The 20,223-nt window shown below is 39.6% G+C and overlaps 1 protein-coding gene across 3 annotated transcripts in view; it reads left to right on the top strand.

The window, feature by feature from the left end:
• Positions 1–20,223, top strand: part of KLRG1 (killer cell lectin like receptor G1) — a 120,735-nt gene that overhangs the window by 3,492 nt on the left and 97,020 nt on the right. For 2 of the 3 annotated variants that reach the window (XM_032473330.1, XM_014565513.2), the window contains exons 3-5: positions 1,212–1,384; positions 12,712–12,812; positions 13,165–13,264. In XM_032473330.1, coding sequence (XP_032329221.1) covers positions 1,212–1,384; positions 12,712–12,812; positions 13,165–13,264 — 374 coding nt within the window. Of the gene's footprint in view, positions 1–1,211; positions 1,385–2,960; positions 3,080–3,588; positions 4,160–12,711; positions 12,813–13,164; positions 13,265–20,223 lie in introns of those variants that run through there. The other variant, XM_032473331.1, reaches the window with a different exon arrangement.

Genomic DNA, 20,223 nt, shown 5'->3' with positions numbered 1-20,223 from the left:
ATTCGGATTCTAAGGGTTCAGCCCTGGAACCTCTACCTCAGACCCAGGTCCTGCCTTTGACAGAAGGACACTCCCAGGGAAGCTGGGACTTTCTGATTCAGTCTGGGTGACGTCACAGCTGTATGGAAAAGCCACAGCTCTATAAGGTGCTAATGTTGTAGCTCGATCTCCAGAACCCTATATTGGTCTCATGCCAGGCCTATTCAGAAAAGTTGTCTAGTCTTTAACATTAAGGACTGCTTTTCCCACTTTTAAACTCCCTAATCTGGAATAGATGCACAATCTACTCTGCAATTACAAATCTACACACGTGCTCACTTTATGTAATAGCTCATACTTGTCTGTTGTGGAATTGGGCTTATGGTTAATTTGTACAAATGTGTTTCATGGAAGTAGAAAGTCAATAACATTATGGAATCTTGGTTGAAATTACCTTGAAATGACGTTCCCTTTCATTTTCACAGAACTATGATCCAACCATTTTAAAGGAATGAGAATGTTTTGTATTTAACAGAGCTCAGTTAGGAAACCTGTACCACTTTTCACGTTAGTGTCTGACACCCTTCTCTGTCAGAAAACCTTATTTTTTAATATCTAAAATAAATTCTTTTTGCTGAAGTATAAGTCTTTTATCCAATTTCCAGTGAATATTTTTCACATTTGTGATTAAAAAAAAAACCCAAACAACCTTTTATTCTAGTTAAATTTGCTCTTTCTAGTTTCTGTCCTTTTGTTTTACACTATCATGGGGTGTCAGATTGAGGTTGGACATTCTAAAAATGTCCACCTGATTTAAGCAGTGTGCATTATACAGTTACACAGTGTATGCGCTGAGCCATATAAATGGTACACTGATACATTCATTTTATCTTTATTTTTATACACATCTTTATACATTTATTTTATCCACTGTGTATATATCACATGTGGAGAAACAGCTCTAGCACAAGAAAGAGACTCTCCTCACGGCCCTCAGCTGGATGGTACCCATTTCCTTCCCTGCTCCTTCACACCCTTGCTCAGAGGAGTGTACAGCAGTAGTGACAGAGTTGCACACTGTGAGGCATTTATTTTGAGGCCGTGCATTGTTGTACATTTCTCTAAACCTTAATCTGAAATATGGTGGGGCAGGGGAGACATCTTACCTCCCATTTCACTTCCAAGATTGAGTGGTCCATAAAGATGTGAACCAGGTCCTCTTCCTTTTCTAGGTTCCAGATTCTCCACCTGTGCCAGCTGCCCTAGCTGCCCAGATCGCTGGGTGAGGTATGGTGACCACTGTTACTACTTCTCCGTGGAGAAAAGGGACTGGAATTCTAGTCTGGAATTCTGCTTAGCCAAAAATGCACATCTCCTTATGCTCACAGACAACCAGCAGCAAATGGTAAATGCAGCATTTGGCAAATGTAGGCTATTTTGTTGGTGAATGCTCTTCAAATGTATCACGTATCCTCTTTTGACGAATCAAAGGAATATTCTTTCCTTTTTCTCTCCTTTTCTCTGTCTTTTCCTTCTTTTCTGCTCCTCTACCCCAGCCTTCTCCCCTCTCCTTCCCCTTTCCCTGCCTCACCCAGAGACCCTCCGGTGTAGAAAGCTAGATGCTTCCCTTGGCGTGTGTGTGTGTGTGTGTGTGTGTGTGTGTGTGTGTGTGTGTGTGTGTTGGAGGCAGAAGGATGGCGAGTATTACAGAGAGGAATTAGATCAGAAATACAGGTCTAATTAAAAGAGAGCATTAGATCCAGGAACATATGGGTCATAAAGAGGCAGCAGATTCCTACACGAGAGTTGGTGGAACTCAAGAGGGAGGGGAAGTGGGTTGTGGGGCACGGGGCCTGGCAAATGCCTTCTTTACAATCATTTCCCTTCATTCACTGGAATCCAGTAAGTTCCAGGCTACGAAACAATTGGGGTGGTGGGGAGGGCACAAGGAAGAAGCAGTTCTAGAAAGCTGAGAAAGAAGGAAGGAAACTATATGTGTGTGATTTTAAATTCCCTGCATTGCTGAACTGGTGGGCTCCACTTCCTCCAGGCCTGTCAGATCCTTCCTGTCCTCCCCACGGTCTCCTGGGGGACAGTTTGTTACTAACCCTAGAACATCTCAAGGTAACATAAGGAGTTAATATCCAGAGGTAACAAAAATCAATCAGATTCTAACTTGTCAACTTAAATAACATTTACAAAGAAAACAAGAACTCCTAGTTAAACTTTTAGTGCTGGTTTCATGCTGATTTTTATGCTTTGAAATTACTTTATGTCTTCTTTTTGGGGTAGAATCACAGAGAAGAGTTTATTAAGAATTCAACTTTATTAACATCCCTTGGGGAAATTCTGAGAGGTAATTAATTACTCTAAAGCAGTTGGGGAGAACATATAGTTTGTAAGTTATATAACTTCCTATTTTAAGAGAAGATGAAAGCACCTAGGATCTTGTTTGTCAAAAGAAAATTCATTCCTTTGAAATTCTGCATAGAATCCAACTTCGGATCAGTTCACCTCTGATTTACTTTTCCTTTATGCTCTCCCTAGACTAGGTGGCAGAACGCACTGGGATCTCTTCGTTAGACGTGTGAAATCTTGGTTTCATGGCATCTGGTAATAATAACATTGCTTTCTGGATCTTTTTGCAGCAGCTTCTCCTCTCATTCTGGTATAGCTGCATCTGAGTTCTTGGGCTGACTGAAATCAATAGCAGAAGTGAGCCAAGAGCTTGAAACATTGTTGGGAAAATACTGACACACAGAACAATGAGTCATAACGCAAGACACTGCCCCTGAGAGTCATGCTGTAGCAGCTACTGTAAATTACACAGTGTGATGATGGGAGATGAGGTAGAGGATAGCTGGGACTTGGGGATATTGCTGTTACTCTGAAGTCCTCTGGAGGAATGGAGAGTATTAAAGGATTTTGTCTTTCCTTTCCTTCTTTATTTCCTTTAAATCCTGCCTCTACTGTTGAGCAAGCTGAACAGAGTTAGACTGACTGCATTTCCAAAACTGGTTTGTTTTCTTCTGCGGCCCCTTGGCTCCAGTCAGCACTGGAGAGGGTGGAATACCCCTGAGAGGCTGGACAGCAGCCGCAGGTAAGCCTTGCGTCTGACACTCCTGGGGACTTTTGCCTGGTCCTCCGGCTTGATTCTTTTTCTTGCCCTCAGCTCTTGTCAGATTCTGTAGAACCAATTTGACTTCTGTATGATCTGCTGACTCCCTTGTACTAGTGTTTGTCTTTTGTTCTCATGGCAAGATTTACATACTCTTTTAAGATATGCTTGCTATTCCTAGTTTCATACTTAGATCTAAAGAGCTGCCAAAAGAGCATATGGGTGTGTTAAACCTGAAGTTTCCTAACTGGCATTCCGCTAGAGGGGAACACCGCTAGGGGATTAGGTTGCTACATGCCAGAGGCTGTCAGAAGTGTCCCTCTTTTGCTGTTAAATAGTTATCTATCAGTAAGATATGTAAACACAGTCTAGCTCTATCTTAGATCAGTTATAACCAAGTTTATAATATAGATAATAATAATGGAAACTGCCATGTATTGAGCACTTGCTTTGTGACGGGTGCTCTATTCTGTTCTCCTTAATCTTCACAGCACAGCCTACAAAGTGGAATTCAACGTCTCCATTCCATTGATGAGTGAATACAATTCAGAAGAGTTAATGAACAAGTCCAAGGCTACAAATCTAGCAGAGCCAGACTTTGTATTTATTTATTTTTTCAGAGCCAGATTTTACACTCCACATTACCCCACCTTTTTAAAGTCACTTATAGATACACTGTATTTAGCAGCTTCCAGAATCCACCTCATGCATGCTGAAAAATAAGATAATTTTTCCAATTATTTGTCTTCTGGTGCCTTTTCTTTTCTATACTTGTTTAGAAAATTATTTGAATTTGAAATCTGGAATGTTCTTTATATGGCCCTTGGGATTTAAATATTTTTTTTAAATAGTGAGATGCTCACTGATCTCTTTTTTCTATCTTGGACTTTAAGACTTATTTTATTTTTGAGGAAATAAAAACAAAATTGAAATTGAATTGCTCTGTTCTTTCCTCAGTGTTCTGTTTATACTATGGCAACTGCCCTTTGCTGTTCTTTTTGCTCTTTGAATTTATCGTTAGATCTTTAGATATGTTCAAGTCTTGATTTTTTTTTGTCATTTCCCCCCCGACATAGCTCAGTTTATTTTATTTATTTTTTAAAATTTGTTTTATTTCTTTTTTGGAGGGGAAGGAAATTATATTTGTTTATTTACTTATTATTTTTAGTAGAGGTATCAGGGATTGAACCCAGGACCTCAGGCATGCTAAACACACACTCTACCACTGAGCTACACCCTCTCTCTTAGCTTAGTTTATTTTGAATGTTAGGATTTGTTTCTTATAGTCGTTGGTATATTACCTGAAAATATATGTTGACTAGAGAGTTCCTGTGGAAATACTTTGGTTTCTTTAAATCTATCCTGACGCTCCTTGCCCCGTAACATCTTTCTTCCTCATTATCATAATTTGAGATTATGTTATATCTTTCTTTCTCATTATCATAATTTGAGGTTATATTATCAGACTTTATTGCTTTCCAACCTCTCATTCAGCTTGAACCAGCTTCCCTGTGAGAGTTTATGCCTTTGGGATTGTCCCTGTCTTCTCCCTGAAATTTCAATATTGGCTTTTCTTGTATTTAGGGTTTACATCTAATTACACCCAAGGTTTTCTTCTCTGGATTCTTCCATACAAACACTATGGTAACATGGTCACTTTTCCCCATAATTTAAAGTAGAATCAGGTAATGGAAAGGGCTTAGTGTTTTTCATACAGTCATGAGTTTGTTTTTACTACATTGCTTAGTAGATGCGTGAACTTCAGCAAGTTTTCTTAACCTTTTTGGTTCTCCATTTTATCATGTACCAAGTGGAGGAAAAATTTTCCAGAATTGTTATGAATATTAAATGAGAAGATCTATGTGAAATTTCCTTTAACATAATAGGAATCACTTAATTTTAGTTTTTCTTCTCTTCCACTTTAAGTAATTCTCCTTAAAACTCAAAATAAAGCCCAGAGTCAAAGTAACTTTTGTTCTCTTCTGTCTCCTAAGACATGAAATTTCAGTAAAATTTATATCACAAATAAATTATGATTTGTTGAATTGAGTAGTTCCCTTATGAAGACATCTGAAATGATATGTCAGAAGACTGAATGAAATGGCTGGAAACACAGGGTAGATGGCAGGAGAATTGTTGTTCTGGATGTCTTGATAGTCTGGTAATGTGTGTGTCTTTTGTTACCCTTCCTTTGTAAACCAATCAAGCATCCAGTATGAACTTCACCCCAAAGCATGTTTGGTAGGTAGGTTAGGATATCTCTCACTATCTTTTTTTTTTTTAACTTAAAAAAATTGTGGTAAAACATGAATAACCTAAAACTTAGTATTTTGACCATTTTCAAGAATACAATTAAGTGCCATTAAGTACATTCACATCACTATGCAACCGTAACTGAGCAGGACCCTGCTGTCATTGATGACCACATGGTATTTGTAACTGCTTAATTTATAATAGGTAAAGTGGCTTTTCTCATGCCCTTGCTGACCAGGGTTAATCTAAAGAGGAGGAGGGCTTGGGTGGTCCGCCCAACCCTTTCATGGTGCTGCATGTGGGGATCATGCTCAGTGCCCTCCTCTTGCTCCTGACACCTCAGAAAGGGCAGCTGGGTGTTTTGTCCACCTTATTTTTCATAATTTGCCCTAACTGTGCATGTCAGAATTATTTTTAGCCCTTTGTGGTTTCTTTGTATTTTGTTGCTTGAGGTGCAGGTCCCAGCCTGCAGCAGGAGGTCCCAGGTCTCAGGGTGCCTAAAATGCTACAAGCACTTTTCAACCTGAGTTTAAACTGCACACGTTTTTCTGTAGAGCTCTCTTCCATAGGCCCCCTTCCTCCACATCCTTTGTTCTAGGCATAAGAGTATTATAAAAGTCCCAGAGCTAGAGGTGAATTTCATGCCCAGCAGAGAGAAGGGGACCACTGCATCTGCAAAAACAAGAACAACTTTATAACAGTTGGAATCTCCATGAAAACTAGCTCTGCCCCTTGAACTCTTACTATAAAACCCCCTTCCTTCTCTCCCCAGCAGGTTTACAGTCTTGGAGGCATTAGTCCACTATTACATCCTTTGCCTGGCAAAGAAATACAGCTACCTTTTCTACTTCATCCAAAATTCTATCCTTGGGTCTCAATTCAGTAGGCAGGGCTTGGAGGCCTCAACCTCAGCCTCAGTGACACAATCATGACCACTATTCAGCTCCAGGACTTTTTTATCATCCCAAACTGAAATGCTGTACCCATTAAACAGTAACTCCCCATTCCTCCTTCCCCTCGGCCCCTAGTGACCACTGTTCTACTTTTTGTCTCTCTGAATTTGCCTGTATCTGGCTTATTTCACTTAGCATGCTTTCAGAGTTTATCTGTGCTGTAACAAGTATCAGAATTTTATTCCTTTTTATGGCTGAATAGTATTCCATTATATGGATAGACCACATTTTGTTTATCCATTCATCTGCTGATGGGCAGTGTTTCACTATTTTTTTTTCTTTCATATTGAGATTTTATTGGTGGTTTTGAGAATCAGTACGTGTTGCTGCAAATGACATTGTTTCATTATTTTTTATGGCTGAGTAATATTTGCATGTTTTTATATGATAATAATCAATGTTTACTTACTACAGGATATCTGAAAAGTCTGGAAACATATGATAAACTTATTTTTAAACAGTATGTTAGTTACATTTTCAAGTAATATGCTCAGTGTGTTTTTATTCAACCTCCAGATTATGTTTTCAGGTGAAATACCTCTAAATTGAAAGCAGTAGATCTAATCTATTTTAGATTTTAGGGGTGCTATGTATTGTACTTTTTTTCCTAATTAAAAACTACATCTATTGTTTTAAATACTTCACCTGAAAAGGTGTCTGGAGGTTGAAGGAAAACATGTAAATGATATTATTTGAAAATAGATGTACAATTTGAAAATACATTTATCCTCTGTTTCTAGGCTTTTTGGACACCCTGTATTTACGTTTTGCTTTTATCACATAGTATTATTTTATTCCTGCTTTTTCCAAACGTTAAATTATTATAGATACTTGTCTTTAAAAATTCCGTTATTCTATTATTGGTTAACTGTTTTCATATTCCTAGACAAAATTTTACTTATTTCCAATTTTTCTTCAGCTATAAGCATATTTATATGATTTTTTTTTGTGAGGTTATTTCTTTAGGACATAGTCCCTAAAATTAACTTAGCTGATCAAGGATATGACCATAAACTGACTATACTTAAATAAAAAAAAGTAAAAAAAAAAAGATATCACCAGTAGCTTTGATATATTATTAGTGTATCTCCACATTAGTATATCTCCACATAGCTTAGATATATCCCATAAACCATGTTAATTTTGGAAGTTTAAGGAGTATGTTCTATACCTTAATAATATTTTAATTAGAATTTTAAAATATTACCTGCTAAAGCGTGTGTGTGTGTGTGTGTGTGTGTGTGTGTGTGTGTATAAAGCATGAATAAGGACCTTAAAAAGAAAAGAAAAAGGAAAGAAAAAATGTATCTGATTTCATTTGCTTGGTTTCTGTCTTCATCTTGCTTTTAGGTTTTACATTTTTTTCTCTCTAAAATATAACCAACCATTACTAATTCTAAAGTGACATGACACCTTATTGCTCTAGTTCGCACCATCTCTGGAGGCTAAGAGTTCTAAGCTAACACCTTTGCCAATAAGCACTTTTGCTTATACTTTTATGTTGCTTCTATAGTCTCACACACACACACACACACACACACACACACACACACAATCCATGACTACATAGAACATAGATAATTGCACTCCAGTTTTAAAGGCTTCTTTCAAGCGGGACAGTCTTCAAGAGAAAGTGATATGGTAAAATTTGCACTGTCCAGCCTCACCAGTGAGAAGTAGTAACCTGGTGTGGCCACGTGACGTGGAACTGTGTGGGTCTTGGGAGTTAAGTGCAGGACGGGGGTTTATAAGTGAGTATTATCTAATCCCAGCTCTTCTAATTGAGGTTTTTGAGCAAGTCCTCACTCATTTCTGTGCCTCATTTGCTGTCATTCCTTCCCCTTGAAATGAGGAGAACAAAGAAGTGGACAGTTTTGCTTAAAATGCCAGAGGTGGAAGAATGAGGAAAAATTCATTTTTTCCTAATTTAAATAATCATTATAGGCAAATTGTTTAAGAAATGCATGACAGATTTCTGAAAATTAGGATGTCATTTATCCATCCTACCCTTCCTTTGTGCTCTTCAGTCCACTCCTACCCACAATGTACACAATTAAGTACTTGATGGGAGTGGAGGGTGCGGAGTTTGTGTTCAAAAAGGTTTAATCTCTTCCTGCATAATAATTGGCTCTACATTCCTTAATTCTATAAATATTTTTGAACATAATGTCATATGTTTTTCTAGGTGCTAGAGGTACAGTGGTCAGCAAGTGTTCTTGCCTTTATGGTGTTTACATTTTAGTCAGAGGAAAGATAGACAGCAAACAAGTAAACGGATAAATATAGTGATCTGTGCTTTGAAGAAAGTGAAACGGTGCGTTATGTTAGTGGAAGAACTAAAGGTACTACTTTAGATTGTCCGGTTAAGCAAGGCCTCTCGAAGGAGGTAATGTTTGAGCTGAGACCTAGACCCAGATGGAAGCCATGTGAAAGTCTAGGGGAAGGGTATTCCAGGCAGAGGGGAAAGCGTTGTAAAAACACTGACCTTGCTGTGTTAAAAGAGCTTAAAAAAGGAAGAAGGCTCACATGGCCGACTGTAGTAAGCAAATAGATGGTTGGCAAGGGCTAGGTCATGTAAGACCTTGTAATACCTAGTAGGGATTATAGATTTTATTCTGTGTGAAAAAGGAAAGCGTTAATCAGGGGCAGAGTGTGATCTTGTTTACTCCTGTAAAGGGTGAGCCTGATGGAATGCAAGAGTTTAGCTCTGGGGGAGAAAACTTGTATTCTTACTCAGTAAGGAGCCTTGGGTAAGCCCCTTCACCCATGTGAGCCTGTTTCCTCATCTGTAAAGAGGGGATGACAATATTTGCCGACCTTTCAGGGTTGGCAATAATTTTATAACTGGAAAACAGTCCTGGAGAATATCTAAGCTAAATTGTCATAAGGAAACTGAGGCTCAGGCAGATGAAGCAGTTTGTTTACCTTCAAGTGACAGGGAGAGAACGAGTGGCAGACTCGGGTAGATTGTTTCTGTTCTGTTTTCCTAACGCCGTACGGTATACCCAGCATTTCAGATGAAATTCGGAATGAGCGCACAGGGATTTTGCAAACCTTAAAGTGCAATACAGATGTAAGATATAGTGGTGTTCAGGGTACTCTACCCGAGAGAACAAAGCTATCATAAGACATAGATTACTGGGGAAGGAAGTGTTGATAAACAGGCTGAACTGATTTTTCAAATGCTTCATCCAAAAGCCTCCACAACCATGTGTCTTCGGAGGAAGCTAAAGTTGAAATTCAATGAAGAGTAAGTAGAGGTTTTTCTGAAAATGGGAAATAGCACGAAAGACTTGTTCTATCTCTGTTGTGTACTGTATGTTGAGTCCCTCCAAAATTCGTGCCGTCATCCTCAGTGAGGTGGTATCTGGAGATGAGGCCTTTGGGAGGTGATGAGGTCACGAGAATAGGGTGCTTTATGCTGGGATTAGGGTCCTTACAGGAAGAGACATGAGAAAGCGTGGCCCTCTGCTCTCCACCGTGTGACGATACAACCAGGAGCCGGGCGTCTGCAAACCAGGAAGCAGCCGCTCGCCAGACACCACATCTGCTGGCACCTTGATCTTGCACTTCCAGCCTCCAGAACTTTGAGAAATAAATGTCTCTTGTTCCAGTCACTCCATCCATGGTGATCTGTTACAGCAGTCCGAACGGACGAAGACAGTCTCCTCTACTATCTTTACTGGGAGTTCAAAGAGGCTTTGTGCCTTCTGGACTTTTGAAGAGCAGCTCTTTATTCGCGCTGGTGAAAGTCTCCAAGTAGGTGAAGGCGTTTAGTCCAGAGACATATTTCTGAGATGAGTCCTTGAATTCTTACTCTCTAGCAACAATCTTCCTGGAGTGGAATAAAAATGATGACATAAAATGGGACATCTGGTGCTCCTCGTGAGTTGAGATTTCACTGCTTCCTTCGTAATTCCTGGATAAAAAAATCAATATTTTCTTCCAAAGGTATTCAACTGTGTAAGCTGTCGTTAGAAGATATTGATATGTTTAAATGGCTAAAAATATATAACTTTGGAACAAAATCAGGGAGTTAAAATTTTTTTCCCTGCAACTTGCAGAAGAAAGTAATTTTCTTTGATGTCACGATAATCTCTTGAGGAGGTTTTTCAGATTGCTTGAAGGAAATCCGAGAATATTCTGCCATCTTAGATCTCCCTCTTCTAACCCTGGTTTTAGGATACCTGACCTTGGGTATAATGAGAAACGAGATGCATTAGCTTTAATAAACATCCTTCATCAGCCAGTTTTTGTGGCAACATCAGGATCCCATGGAAATGACTAATACTGGAATTTAATGTTACATGCTTACACTGTCATCTTGGCCTGTTTTATCAAAGAGAACGCACAGTCCCTTATCTTGCTGAATGTGCATGTTTCTTGGCACATCCTAGGAATCTCACAAAATTTTCAGGGCTAAAGATGGTACAGTTTGAAGAGAGAAATGAATTACAGACAGATGGACCATCTCAGTAGAGGACATGCCAAGGCCTTGGGTTCTAGTCCAAGTCCTACCGCTAAGTTACTGTGAAGTAACCTATGTCACTGCCCTTTTTTGAGCTTCTGCTCTGAAGGAGAGAAGTTATGAAAGGAGGAGAGGAATCAAACCAAATTCCTCTCATTTGAGAGTTTGACGCTCTGTGTGGTGGCCACTGCAGAGGAAATGGCAGATTATTTCAAAGCATCCATGTGGGAAGGAGGCTTGAGACAAATGAACAGTCTGGAAATATATAATCATGGAAACAAGTTAAGTTTTTTTTTTTATAACATCTATCAGATTAAACTCTTAACTCAGAGAAAACCAAACCAGCTAAGCAACCAAACAAAAAACACTAAAACACAAGATTCCTGGGAACAAAATAGAAGGAACAGAGAAACACTTTTAATGGTTTCTTACTAATTTTCCATTTTCTTTCATAAGGGATTTGCAGTGGACTTCAGAGAATTAGAATAAGAAGTAAAGTAAAGAGAAGAGGCTGGGCAGTTATCAATTACACAAACAGTATCTTCTGGACACAGAATCATCAGTTACTGATGTCCAGGAACGCTACATGTATCCCAGAAACTTTGGTATCTGTTAAGACATGTATGAATACCTTTGAATATTCACTCATGCTCTAAAGCAGATATAAGCACATTGAGTTTCTTATTTTATAAGTAACTGTTCATTAGTTTTTTGGTCTTCAGACTTATAATTTTATCCTTCTTGCTCGTGAACAAACACAACACTTGTCAACATTAACATCACATTGAAAATTCAACATCACAGTGAAATTCTAACAAAACCAATTTTCAGATCCAAGGTGATAGTTTATTTGTTGCAAAATATATTTATTATCCTAACACCAAATCTGATACAAAATTAATCGTCTGGGATTTATCTTTTATTTTATTACATTTTTATTTATAGAGACAATTCCCTTAGGATGTAAATGCCTTTATTTGACTGTCAGACTGTACAGAACAAAGAATCTTTTATTCCTGTTCTAGTGGGGAGCATGGGGCATATAAATGGTGTAGCCAACTTAACTTTACCTTAAGCTTGTTTACTTAACCTTTTTTTTTCTTGTCGTACGCAAGACTGATGAGGGTTTGGAAAATGGAAGTTTAGTGGGAAAAAAACCCAAGTATATTGCTACGAGCTGAATAACAATTTATGTATTAAATGATAATAAGGAAGATGACTGCTTCCACAGCAGTGGGTAGCCTTTTTCTTTCAAAACAAGAGATACCTACCTGGTGCTCCATTCAATCAAGCAGAAAGTTGCAATGGAAGACAGAGATGTAATATGTATCTTATCTGTCACATTATAAGAATGCAGTTATACCCATAAAGTTCAGTTCTAGGAAGAGCTCCGCTCTGCAAACAACAAATCTCTAGAATCAGAGTGTAAAAGAGAGAGAGTGATTTGGAGTTGGTGGTTATTTTACTCAGCTTCGGCTGCTATAAACTATGGGGGGGGGGGGTTAAACCACAGGCGTTTGTGTCTTATAGTTCTGGGAGCTGAGAAGTCCAAGGTCAAGATGCTGGCAGATTTGGTTTCTGGTGAGAAACTTCTTCCTGGCTTGCAGATAGCAGCCCGCTTGTTCTGTCCTCATGACGGTGGTGGAGAGAGACTGAGCTCTGTTCTCTTATAAGGATGCTAACCCCTTCAGTCATGAGGGCCCCACCCTCATGATGTCATCTGAACCTCATTACTTCCCAAAGGCTCTACCTCTAAAATACCATCACATTATGGTGTCAGAGCTTCAACATATGAATTTTGGGGGGACACAAACATTCAGTCCATAATAATGGTGATGAGAGAGGGTGTAGGAATAAAGGCTTGACCGTGACACCAAATCTCTTCTTTGACTTTCTGCATTTTTCTTCCCTTTTGTCACCTTCTTTGACCTCTCCCTTAGTTCCAGCTCCCAAATTTCCTCACTCAGGACTTTTACTGGATTGGTCTGAGAAATAATTCTGGCTGGAGATGGGAAGATGGATCAGCCCTAAACACCTCAAGGTGAGGAGCTTCAAAAGAGTGGGAGGAAAAAGTGAGAGAGAGAAGGAAAAAGAAAAGGGAAGAGAAATGATGTGGTTGGGGAAATAGATCAAGGATAGCAGATGGAGGGCGAGGAAAGGGTGAGGAAAGGAGACAGGGAACAAGGAAGGAAACCCAAACCCACAAACCCCAGAACATCAAAGGATGACATTTAAAGAGGATAATGAGCAATTTTTATTCTACTGTTTCAGGAGCTGGATGAATTGGGGTCTGAACAGGGGAAAGAATTTGCTCATGTTTTATCCCTTCATGCCTTATAACTCCTTTACTCTGCATGTCACCGTGAGTGATTGATTTTTCTCATTTCTTACAGAATTCTTTTAAACAGCTTAGTACAGAAGTGTGGGACCATCAGCAAAGAGTATCTCCAAGCCTCTAGCTGTGAAGTTCCTTTACCGTGGATCTGTCAGAAGGTCAGGCTGTGATGACTGGTCAGGCTGTCATATGACTCCCTACAAAGAGGGAGCTGGCCCCTGGGTGTCAGGCTACCCATGACTCATGGCTTGTGCAAGCTACCCGACTACGATGCGCGTTAGATGTAAGACGAGTGCAGTCGCCCTGGGTTGATGGTATATTGCTGGGCTCTCTTTGAGAGTATTTAGATATTATCTTAACAGTTCGCAGACTGGATGTAGGCAAATTTGTGAAACAGAGGTTTGTTTTTAGTATTTCTCACTCTAGTGACTACCCCTGCCTCCTGCGTCCCCATCATCTCTGCCAAAAATGTACTTTTTTCCTGTTATTTTCTGAGCTGACGAAATCTGTGCAGACATGTACCAACGCCAGTGTACTAGAGGGTTTTTATGCGTGCTAGTGGGTGGACATGCTACTTCACCCTGATAGTATATTTTGATTCAAATAGTGGTCCTTTGCAGATAAAGCTGTGTTCTGAAGAATAATGCCGATGGTGAGAAAACAGGTTGTGGAAAGTAGATGAGAGTAAAGTGGTGCTTTGATTCTCAGCGCTTCACACTTACACAATTGCCTTGACTCTCAGAAAAATTTAATTTTTCTCTGAGAGTGCGTAGGCGGGGTTGAATAAACCAACCCGTGACTACCTTTTCCATGTGATGAACGTGATTTGCATTTTAATTTCACAACAGTGGTCAATCTGGTAAGGCATTTTTATAGAGAAAAATTAACGGAGGCAGCTTATGTGATTGATCCCCAAATTATCTTAGGCACGCATGCCTCAAAAATGAGAAAACCGTTATTGTTTCTCTTTAGTAGGGTTTGGACACAGATAAGGAGGGAAGGCGTTGTTTAAAGGTACAGGAGGGAGTGACGAAGGAGACCGTAATTCTGCTCTGTCGATGACACTGGGTTGTGATGTTGACTTGTCTTTCTCTTTTGTAGTATTTTTAGGACGTGGACTGTGTCTTAGCCACCCTTGTATTCCAAACACCTAACATAGTGCTTGCATCAGTGAATATTAAATACATGAAAGGATAAATAAAAAAACCATTTAAAAATTCTTATTCTACTTGTTTCTGTTAGCCCACAAATTAATTAGAGGAATTAAGAGCAAGAAACGCAGTATATCCTAATCTCCCCTTAACCCTACTCATGTGAGCATTCAGTCACTGGCTCTAAAAAGGCAAAGGGCCTACTTCATCTAGATATAGAAACTGGAATTTCTCTATCAGCACTCGCACCCCACAGCTGTGATCCCACAGCTGCATGAACGTTGTGCAGTAAGCTTATCCAGGACATGCCGTGTTTAGAATAAGACATTTTTTAAAGATAATAAGAGACCAGTAACAAAATGAGAATGAAGAAAATCCAGAGGGGGAAATCCTCCATAGGGGTCACAGCTATGAGGTGTCTGAGGGTCAGTAAGAAAAGTGAAAATAGTAAAACTGTGTAATATAGCAAAAACCTGGACTCTCGTCCATTTTGTTATTTTGCTATATTACTGTACTTTAGTAAATAGTTTTTGGACCACAGGTACAGTGATCAGAGTTCCTCAGACCATCTCCGTCAGTCCATATATACCTCTGTCCAGTTCCGTTCACCTTCCCCTTCTTCCTGGATCCCTCCTTCATTCCTCTTCCCTCCACAGGAGTTTATTTTGATATTTGAGACATTCCTTGAGCTCATTTGTATCCTTAAAAAATACATAGTTTTCTTCTTTATTTGTTTCATGTTTAATTAAATGTTTTTTCCATGTATCTCATCACACTACTTTTTCCACTAGCAGCAGGCTTTTGAGGTCCATCCTCATTGCGCCGCGTACACATAATTCATCCTTTGACTGCTGCCGAGTCCCCGTTTATGTTCCCGTTCCCTTCACGCGGACGCCCAGTTTGCCTTCGTGCCCCCACCGTCACAAGCAGTGACGGGATGAGTGTTCTCTTGTGTGTCCCTGCTCCCAAGTCTTCTGCGTCTCAGGAAATGGCCCTGCCATCCACTTGGTTGTTCACATTCCAAACTGAAGAGCTTTCTGATATCTTTCTTTTTTTCCCCCACTCACTAGTGCATCAGCACATTTTCTCATCTCTACCACCGAAGTGTGTTCTAAATCTCATCACTTCTCTCCATCTCCACTTTTAACACAAAAAGCCACAGTGGTTGGTCACCTAGCTTACTTACTGTGACAGCTTCCTTTGTCACTGCCCCTCAAACTGGTTTTACTGAGGTACAACTGACACGCAATAAACTGAGTATATTTAAAGAGTTAAGCGGGCTAAGTTTTGACGTAGTGGATATACCTGTGAAACTGTCACCTCAATCAAGATATCACTTGAGTGAATATATCGCTATATAATCTTCATGCATTTTTGTAATTCCTCCCTCTCTCCTCTCTGTCATCCAAGACTCTTCCACTCCAGGGACCCCTGATCTACTTTCTGCCATCCTAGTTTTACAGAGTCTTTAAATATGTACTCTTTTTTTCTGGCTTCTTTTGCTCAGCGTGATTATTTTGAGATTAATCCATATTGTTATGTGTATCAGCAGTTACTCCTTTTTATTGCTGAGGTTTTGTGATATGGATGTGCCACAATTTGTTTATCCATTCACTTATTTATTTATTTTTAATTAGGTTTATTCATTTATTTCTATTTGGAGGAGGTACTGGGGATTGAACCCAGGACCTTGCACAGTCCACCACTTGAGCTATACCCTCCCCCCTCCATTCACTTATTGACGGGCATGCAGATAGTTTCCAGTTTTGGGCTATGAAAAATAAAGCTGTTACGAACATTTGGATATAAATCTTAGTGTGGAGAGAGGCCTTCTTTTTCTTTGAGTAAATACTTAGGAGGTGGAATGGCGGATCATATGGTAGGTAAATGTTTAACTTTTTAAGAAACTGCCTAGTCCAAGATCACAGAGATTGCCTTTATGTTTTCTTCTTGAAATTTTATAGTTTTAGATTTTGCATTTGGGTCTGTGGTCTATCATGATCTAACTTTTATATATGGTATGAGGTATGGGTTGAGGTCATTTAAAAAAATTCTTAAAGATGTCTAATTGTTTCAGCACCATTTATTGAAATAACTACCCTTTCTAAAATTGAATTTCCTTGATACCGTTGTTAAAAATCAGTGAACTTATACATGCAGGTGTATTTCTGCATTTTCTCTTTTGTTCCGTTTATTTTTATGTCTTATTCTTTTACTTCTACTCCAGCGTAATTTTATACTAAGTCTTGAAATCAGGTCATATAGTCCTCCACCTTTGTTTTCCTTTCTCAAAATTCTTTTAGCTGTTCTAGGTCCTATGATTTTTCCTATAGATTTTAGATAGATATACCGTATTCACATGTCATTTTGTACGTGCTGAGTCAGTGAGTACTTTCAAATGGGCCCATCAGTTTAAATTCTCCAGGAACATATGAGTTAAAGGGCCTATTTCTCTATATCCTCATCAAGCAAAAATGAAGTGAACCACAGGCTCCTCAAGATCATGGTGACTTCTCACTCCTGGCTTTGTCCTGAAAGGGTGATGAGTTTTTACGTGGGCGGTCTTTCCGTTTCTTCACCGTGGAACATGTATAAGACAGATGTTTCCCTTGCTAGTAATGATCTTCTCTCATGGCAAAACTTTGATGATGATAAAGTCTTTACTTCTGTGTTAATATTGAGATGGGAAGGAAGTGAAGGGGAGGGGAGAAAACTCCCGTGCTGGCACCCAGGAGGGAGCGTGAAGGGGGTGGGATGAGTGCGAAGGAAGGAGTGATTTTCAAGGTGGAGGGAGCACTCAAAGACTGAGATGCTACAGAGACATAAGGTAACGTAATGGGAGACAAGTATTCAGTGGAATTGGCAATCTGGAGGTCACTGTTCATAATCCATCGTTGACGTGCTGCTGGAAGATGTGAAATTTCAGTGAGTTCATTTTGAGAGGTCATCATTTTTTAAAAACCAGTTGGGTTGTAGTTAATGCAAAGAAGAGTGGGAGTATTCTGGATAAAGGACCATAATGTAGGGTGATCTGTTTTCCGTGTACAAGGATTACATCCACCCCGGATAAGGTTTATTGGGAGGGGCAGTGAGAGGATGGTCGAATTGTGGGGTCCCGGATCAGGGTGGAGCCAGATACCTGCTTGGGCAGGTGCCAAGGACAGGCATGAACTTTTCCTGCTGACTCAGACTAGACACTGATGGTATCTCCTACCTCATCACTCCTCCTGCTTTTGGCCTGGTCAGTCTGCAGACTTGATACACTGCTAGCAATAGATTCTGAAGAATTGTTTGTACGAATGCACAAAGAACCTCATTATACTTCTACAGTAGGGAAAATTAGAAACAATTCAAATGTCTGTCAGTATCAAAAATGATTGAATAAATAACCTCCTCTTTTCCTTTCTTTCTGTTTTTCTGTAGAACAAACCTTTTAAAATGAGAACTTTTTATCTTTTAACCTGTATAACTAGAAAACAGTGATCAAGACAGAAGCAAGCCAGTCTGCACCTCCGACTCAACGGTCGAGCCTGATCGTTGGCGAGCTGGCTTGGCCTTGACAGTGCGTGAGAGTGTTCGCCGGGGCTTCTCTGAGTCCATCCCAGGCGGAGGGTTAGTTGGTTCCTGTTGCTCTGGGCTTGGAAGCTCAGACTGTCATCGTGCTGCTCCATTTGTGCTTTGGATTACCTGCTTGATGCGCCTTTTCTCCTTTCCCCACCACCTCTTTTAAATCTTCTCTTAAAAGGTGTGTTTTCTTTCTTTGCTCCCCCAGAATAGGTCCTCCCTGTCTTCCAAAGGACCGTGTCTTGGGTCACCTGGACATAGGATCGGTGACTTCACTGCACACATTCCAGGTTTTGTCATAGGTGCTGAGACTGCTTCAGAGTTTCAGCCTTCTTAGCTACAACAGCTGCTGGGACCCGGGGCTGCCCTCACCAGTGTGTACCCAAACTGTTAAATACATGATGTCTCGCCAGGGATTGGCAAGAATGTGCTCTGTAGATCCCTAGTCAAGAGCTAGCAGGTTTTCTCCCCTTAGTTCTTCCTATTTTTCGCTTAAGTAATTTTTAATTTTTCTTGACTTGCAAGACCCTGCATGACTTGTAACCAACTGTCTGCATCTAAATGCTACTGGCTGTGACAGGTACAGAATGCACAAATGCCTTCCTGAAACCTACTAGTCACACTGGTTCTTTGTATGGCCACATGCTATAAATTTTTCCTTAGAAAATGCTATGTCCCCTCTTGAGAGCAGCAGGGTTATAGTGGGAAGAGCACCGATGCTGGAGTCAGTAAGACTAACCTTTATTCAAATCCTTTTTCTAATAATTGCTGTGTGACTTTAGGCAAAATGCTTAGCTTCTCTGAGCCTACATTAAGCCATACTATATGATCGTTCTATCTAAAAATAGCCAATCTCCTAACCCTCTGTGACATCCACTTGTTTAGTTGCTTCAAAGCTCTTGTCACAGTTTGTGATTCTCTTCTTTATGTGCTACTTCTTTCAAATTGTTATTTACTATGTTTTGAGGATGTGCATGCTCACAGTATAAACTTCAAAAGTTATAAAAAAAATACAGGCGTGAAGAAAGAGTGTCTGCTCCCACCTCTGATTGCTTGCTCACCCATTTCCTTTTCCTGGAGAAAAATACTGTTGACTTTTTATGCTCTTTCCCAGATATAACCTATTTACCCCCCACCACACACACAAATTCACCACAAGTTGTAGCATAGTATACACACTGTTCTGAGCTTTACTCCTGCCAGCCCCAGTTAACACTTTATCTTGAATCTTTCTATGTTTATACTCATTAGAATTGCCTCATTCTTTTTCGTGGCTGGATGGAATTCTATTTTATGGATTTAACCATTTGTTTAGCTAGTCTCCTATTAATAGAAGTTTAGGTCATTTCCTCTCCTTTGCCTGTACAAACAGTGCTGCAGTGACTATATTTCTACAGATGTAACTTTGTGCTTTTTTGAGTGTTTCTAGACATGCCAAATTGCTCTACATAAATCTACAGGTTTACTCTCCCACCGGCAATGTATCATAGTTTCATTTTCTCGACATCTCCACCAATGCAGTTTTTCATCAAACGTTTTGATCTTTACTAATTAGAGACATGAGAAGTGGTTCTCATTGTGGTTTTAATTTGTTTTTCTTTTATTAAGAATTACAGCGAGCATCTTTGCACATGCTTCCGAGCCTTCGTATTTCCTTTGCTATGAACTGACAGTTCATAGCCTTTATTATTAAAAAAAAAAAAAGGGTGATAACGATCTTTTCCCAAATAATTTGTAAGAAAAAGTTCTTTATATGATAAATAAATTAGCCATTTGTGTGTGATACAGGCTGAAAATATTTTATCTTGTTTGTAACTTTTCTCTCTATAGCATTTGAAATCCTCCATTCTCCATTCTAAGATTGAATTAAGGGAAAGTATAAGACAGCTGACTTCTAGTGAGAGGCATAGTTATCGAAACACTAGGAACTAACTGTAATTGGCATTGTTGTGTCACGAGGATGGAAAATTAGTGCATTTGCTAGTGAAACATTGAAATGAGCATAGTGATGACACTGACGAAGGCTTGTGCAGGAGGCTTAACAAATCTGGAGCGTATGCACTACAGATATCCACTGACAGAGTCGGGGGCTCATCGGATATCCCTGGACTCAGAAACAGAGCCACGAGTGGCAAACATTGTGGACAGGCTAGTACAGCCTAGCATCTTTAGAGATACAAAATTCTGGGTAGAGCTTACCTATGAATAATAGATTTTAGTGAGAGTGGAAAAACTTCCCCAGCGATGGAAGTAATAAAATGTTAGAGACTTTTTTTCCCTCTGGTCTCAAACTTTTGGCTGAAACCCAGAGCTGAGAATAGTAGGTGATGAGAAGTCCTGTATTCCAGAGAGTCCTTAGACACACCCCGTAGGACTCTCCAAACTGGTCTGGGGACACTTAC

Source organism: Camelus ferus, chromosome 34, assembly GCF_009834535.1.
Source record: "Camelus ferus isolate YT-003-E chromosome 34, BCGSAC_Cfer_1.0, whole genome shotgun sequence".
Taxonomy (NCBI): domain Eukaryota; kingdom Metazoa; phylum Chordata; class Mammalia; order Artiodactyla; family Camelidae; genus Camelus; species Camelus ferus.
Note: the sequence above shows the minus strand (reverse complement) of the source record. Positions and strands in the feature narration are given on the sequence as shown.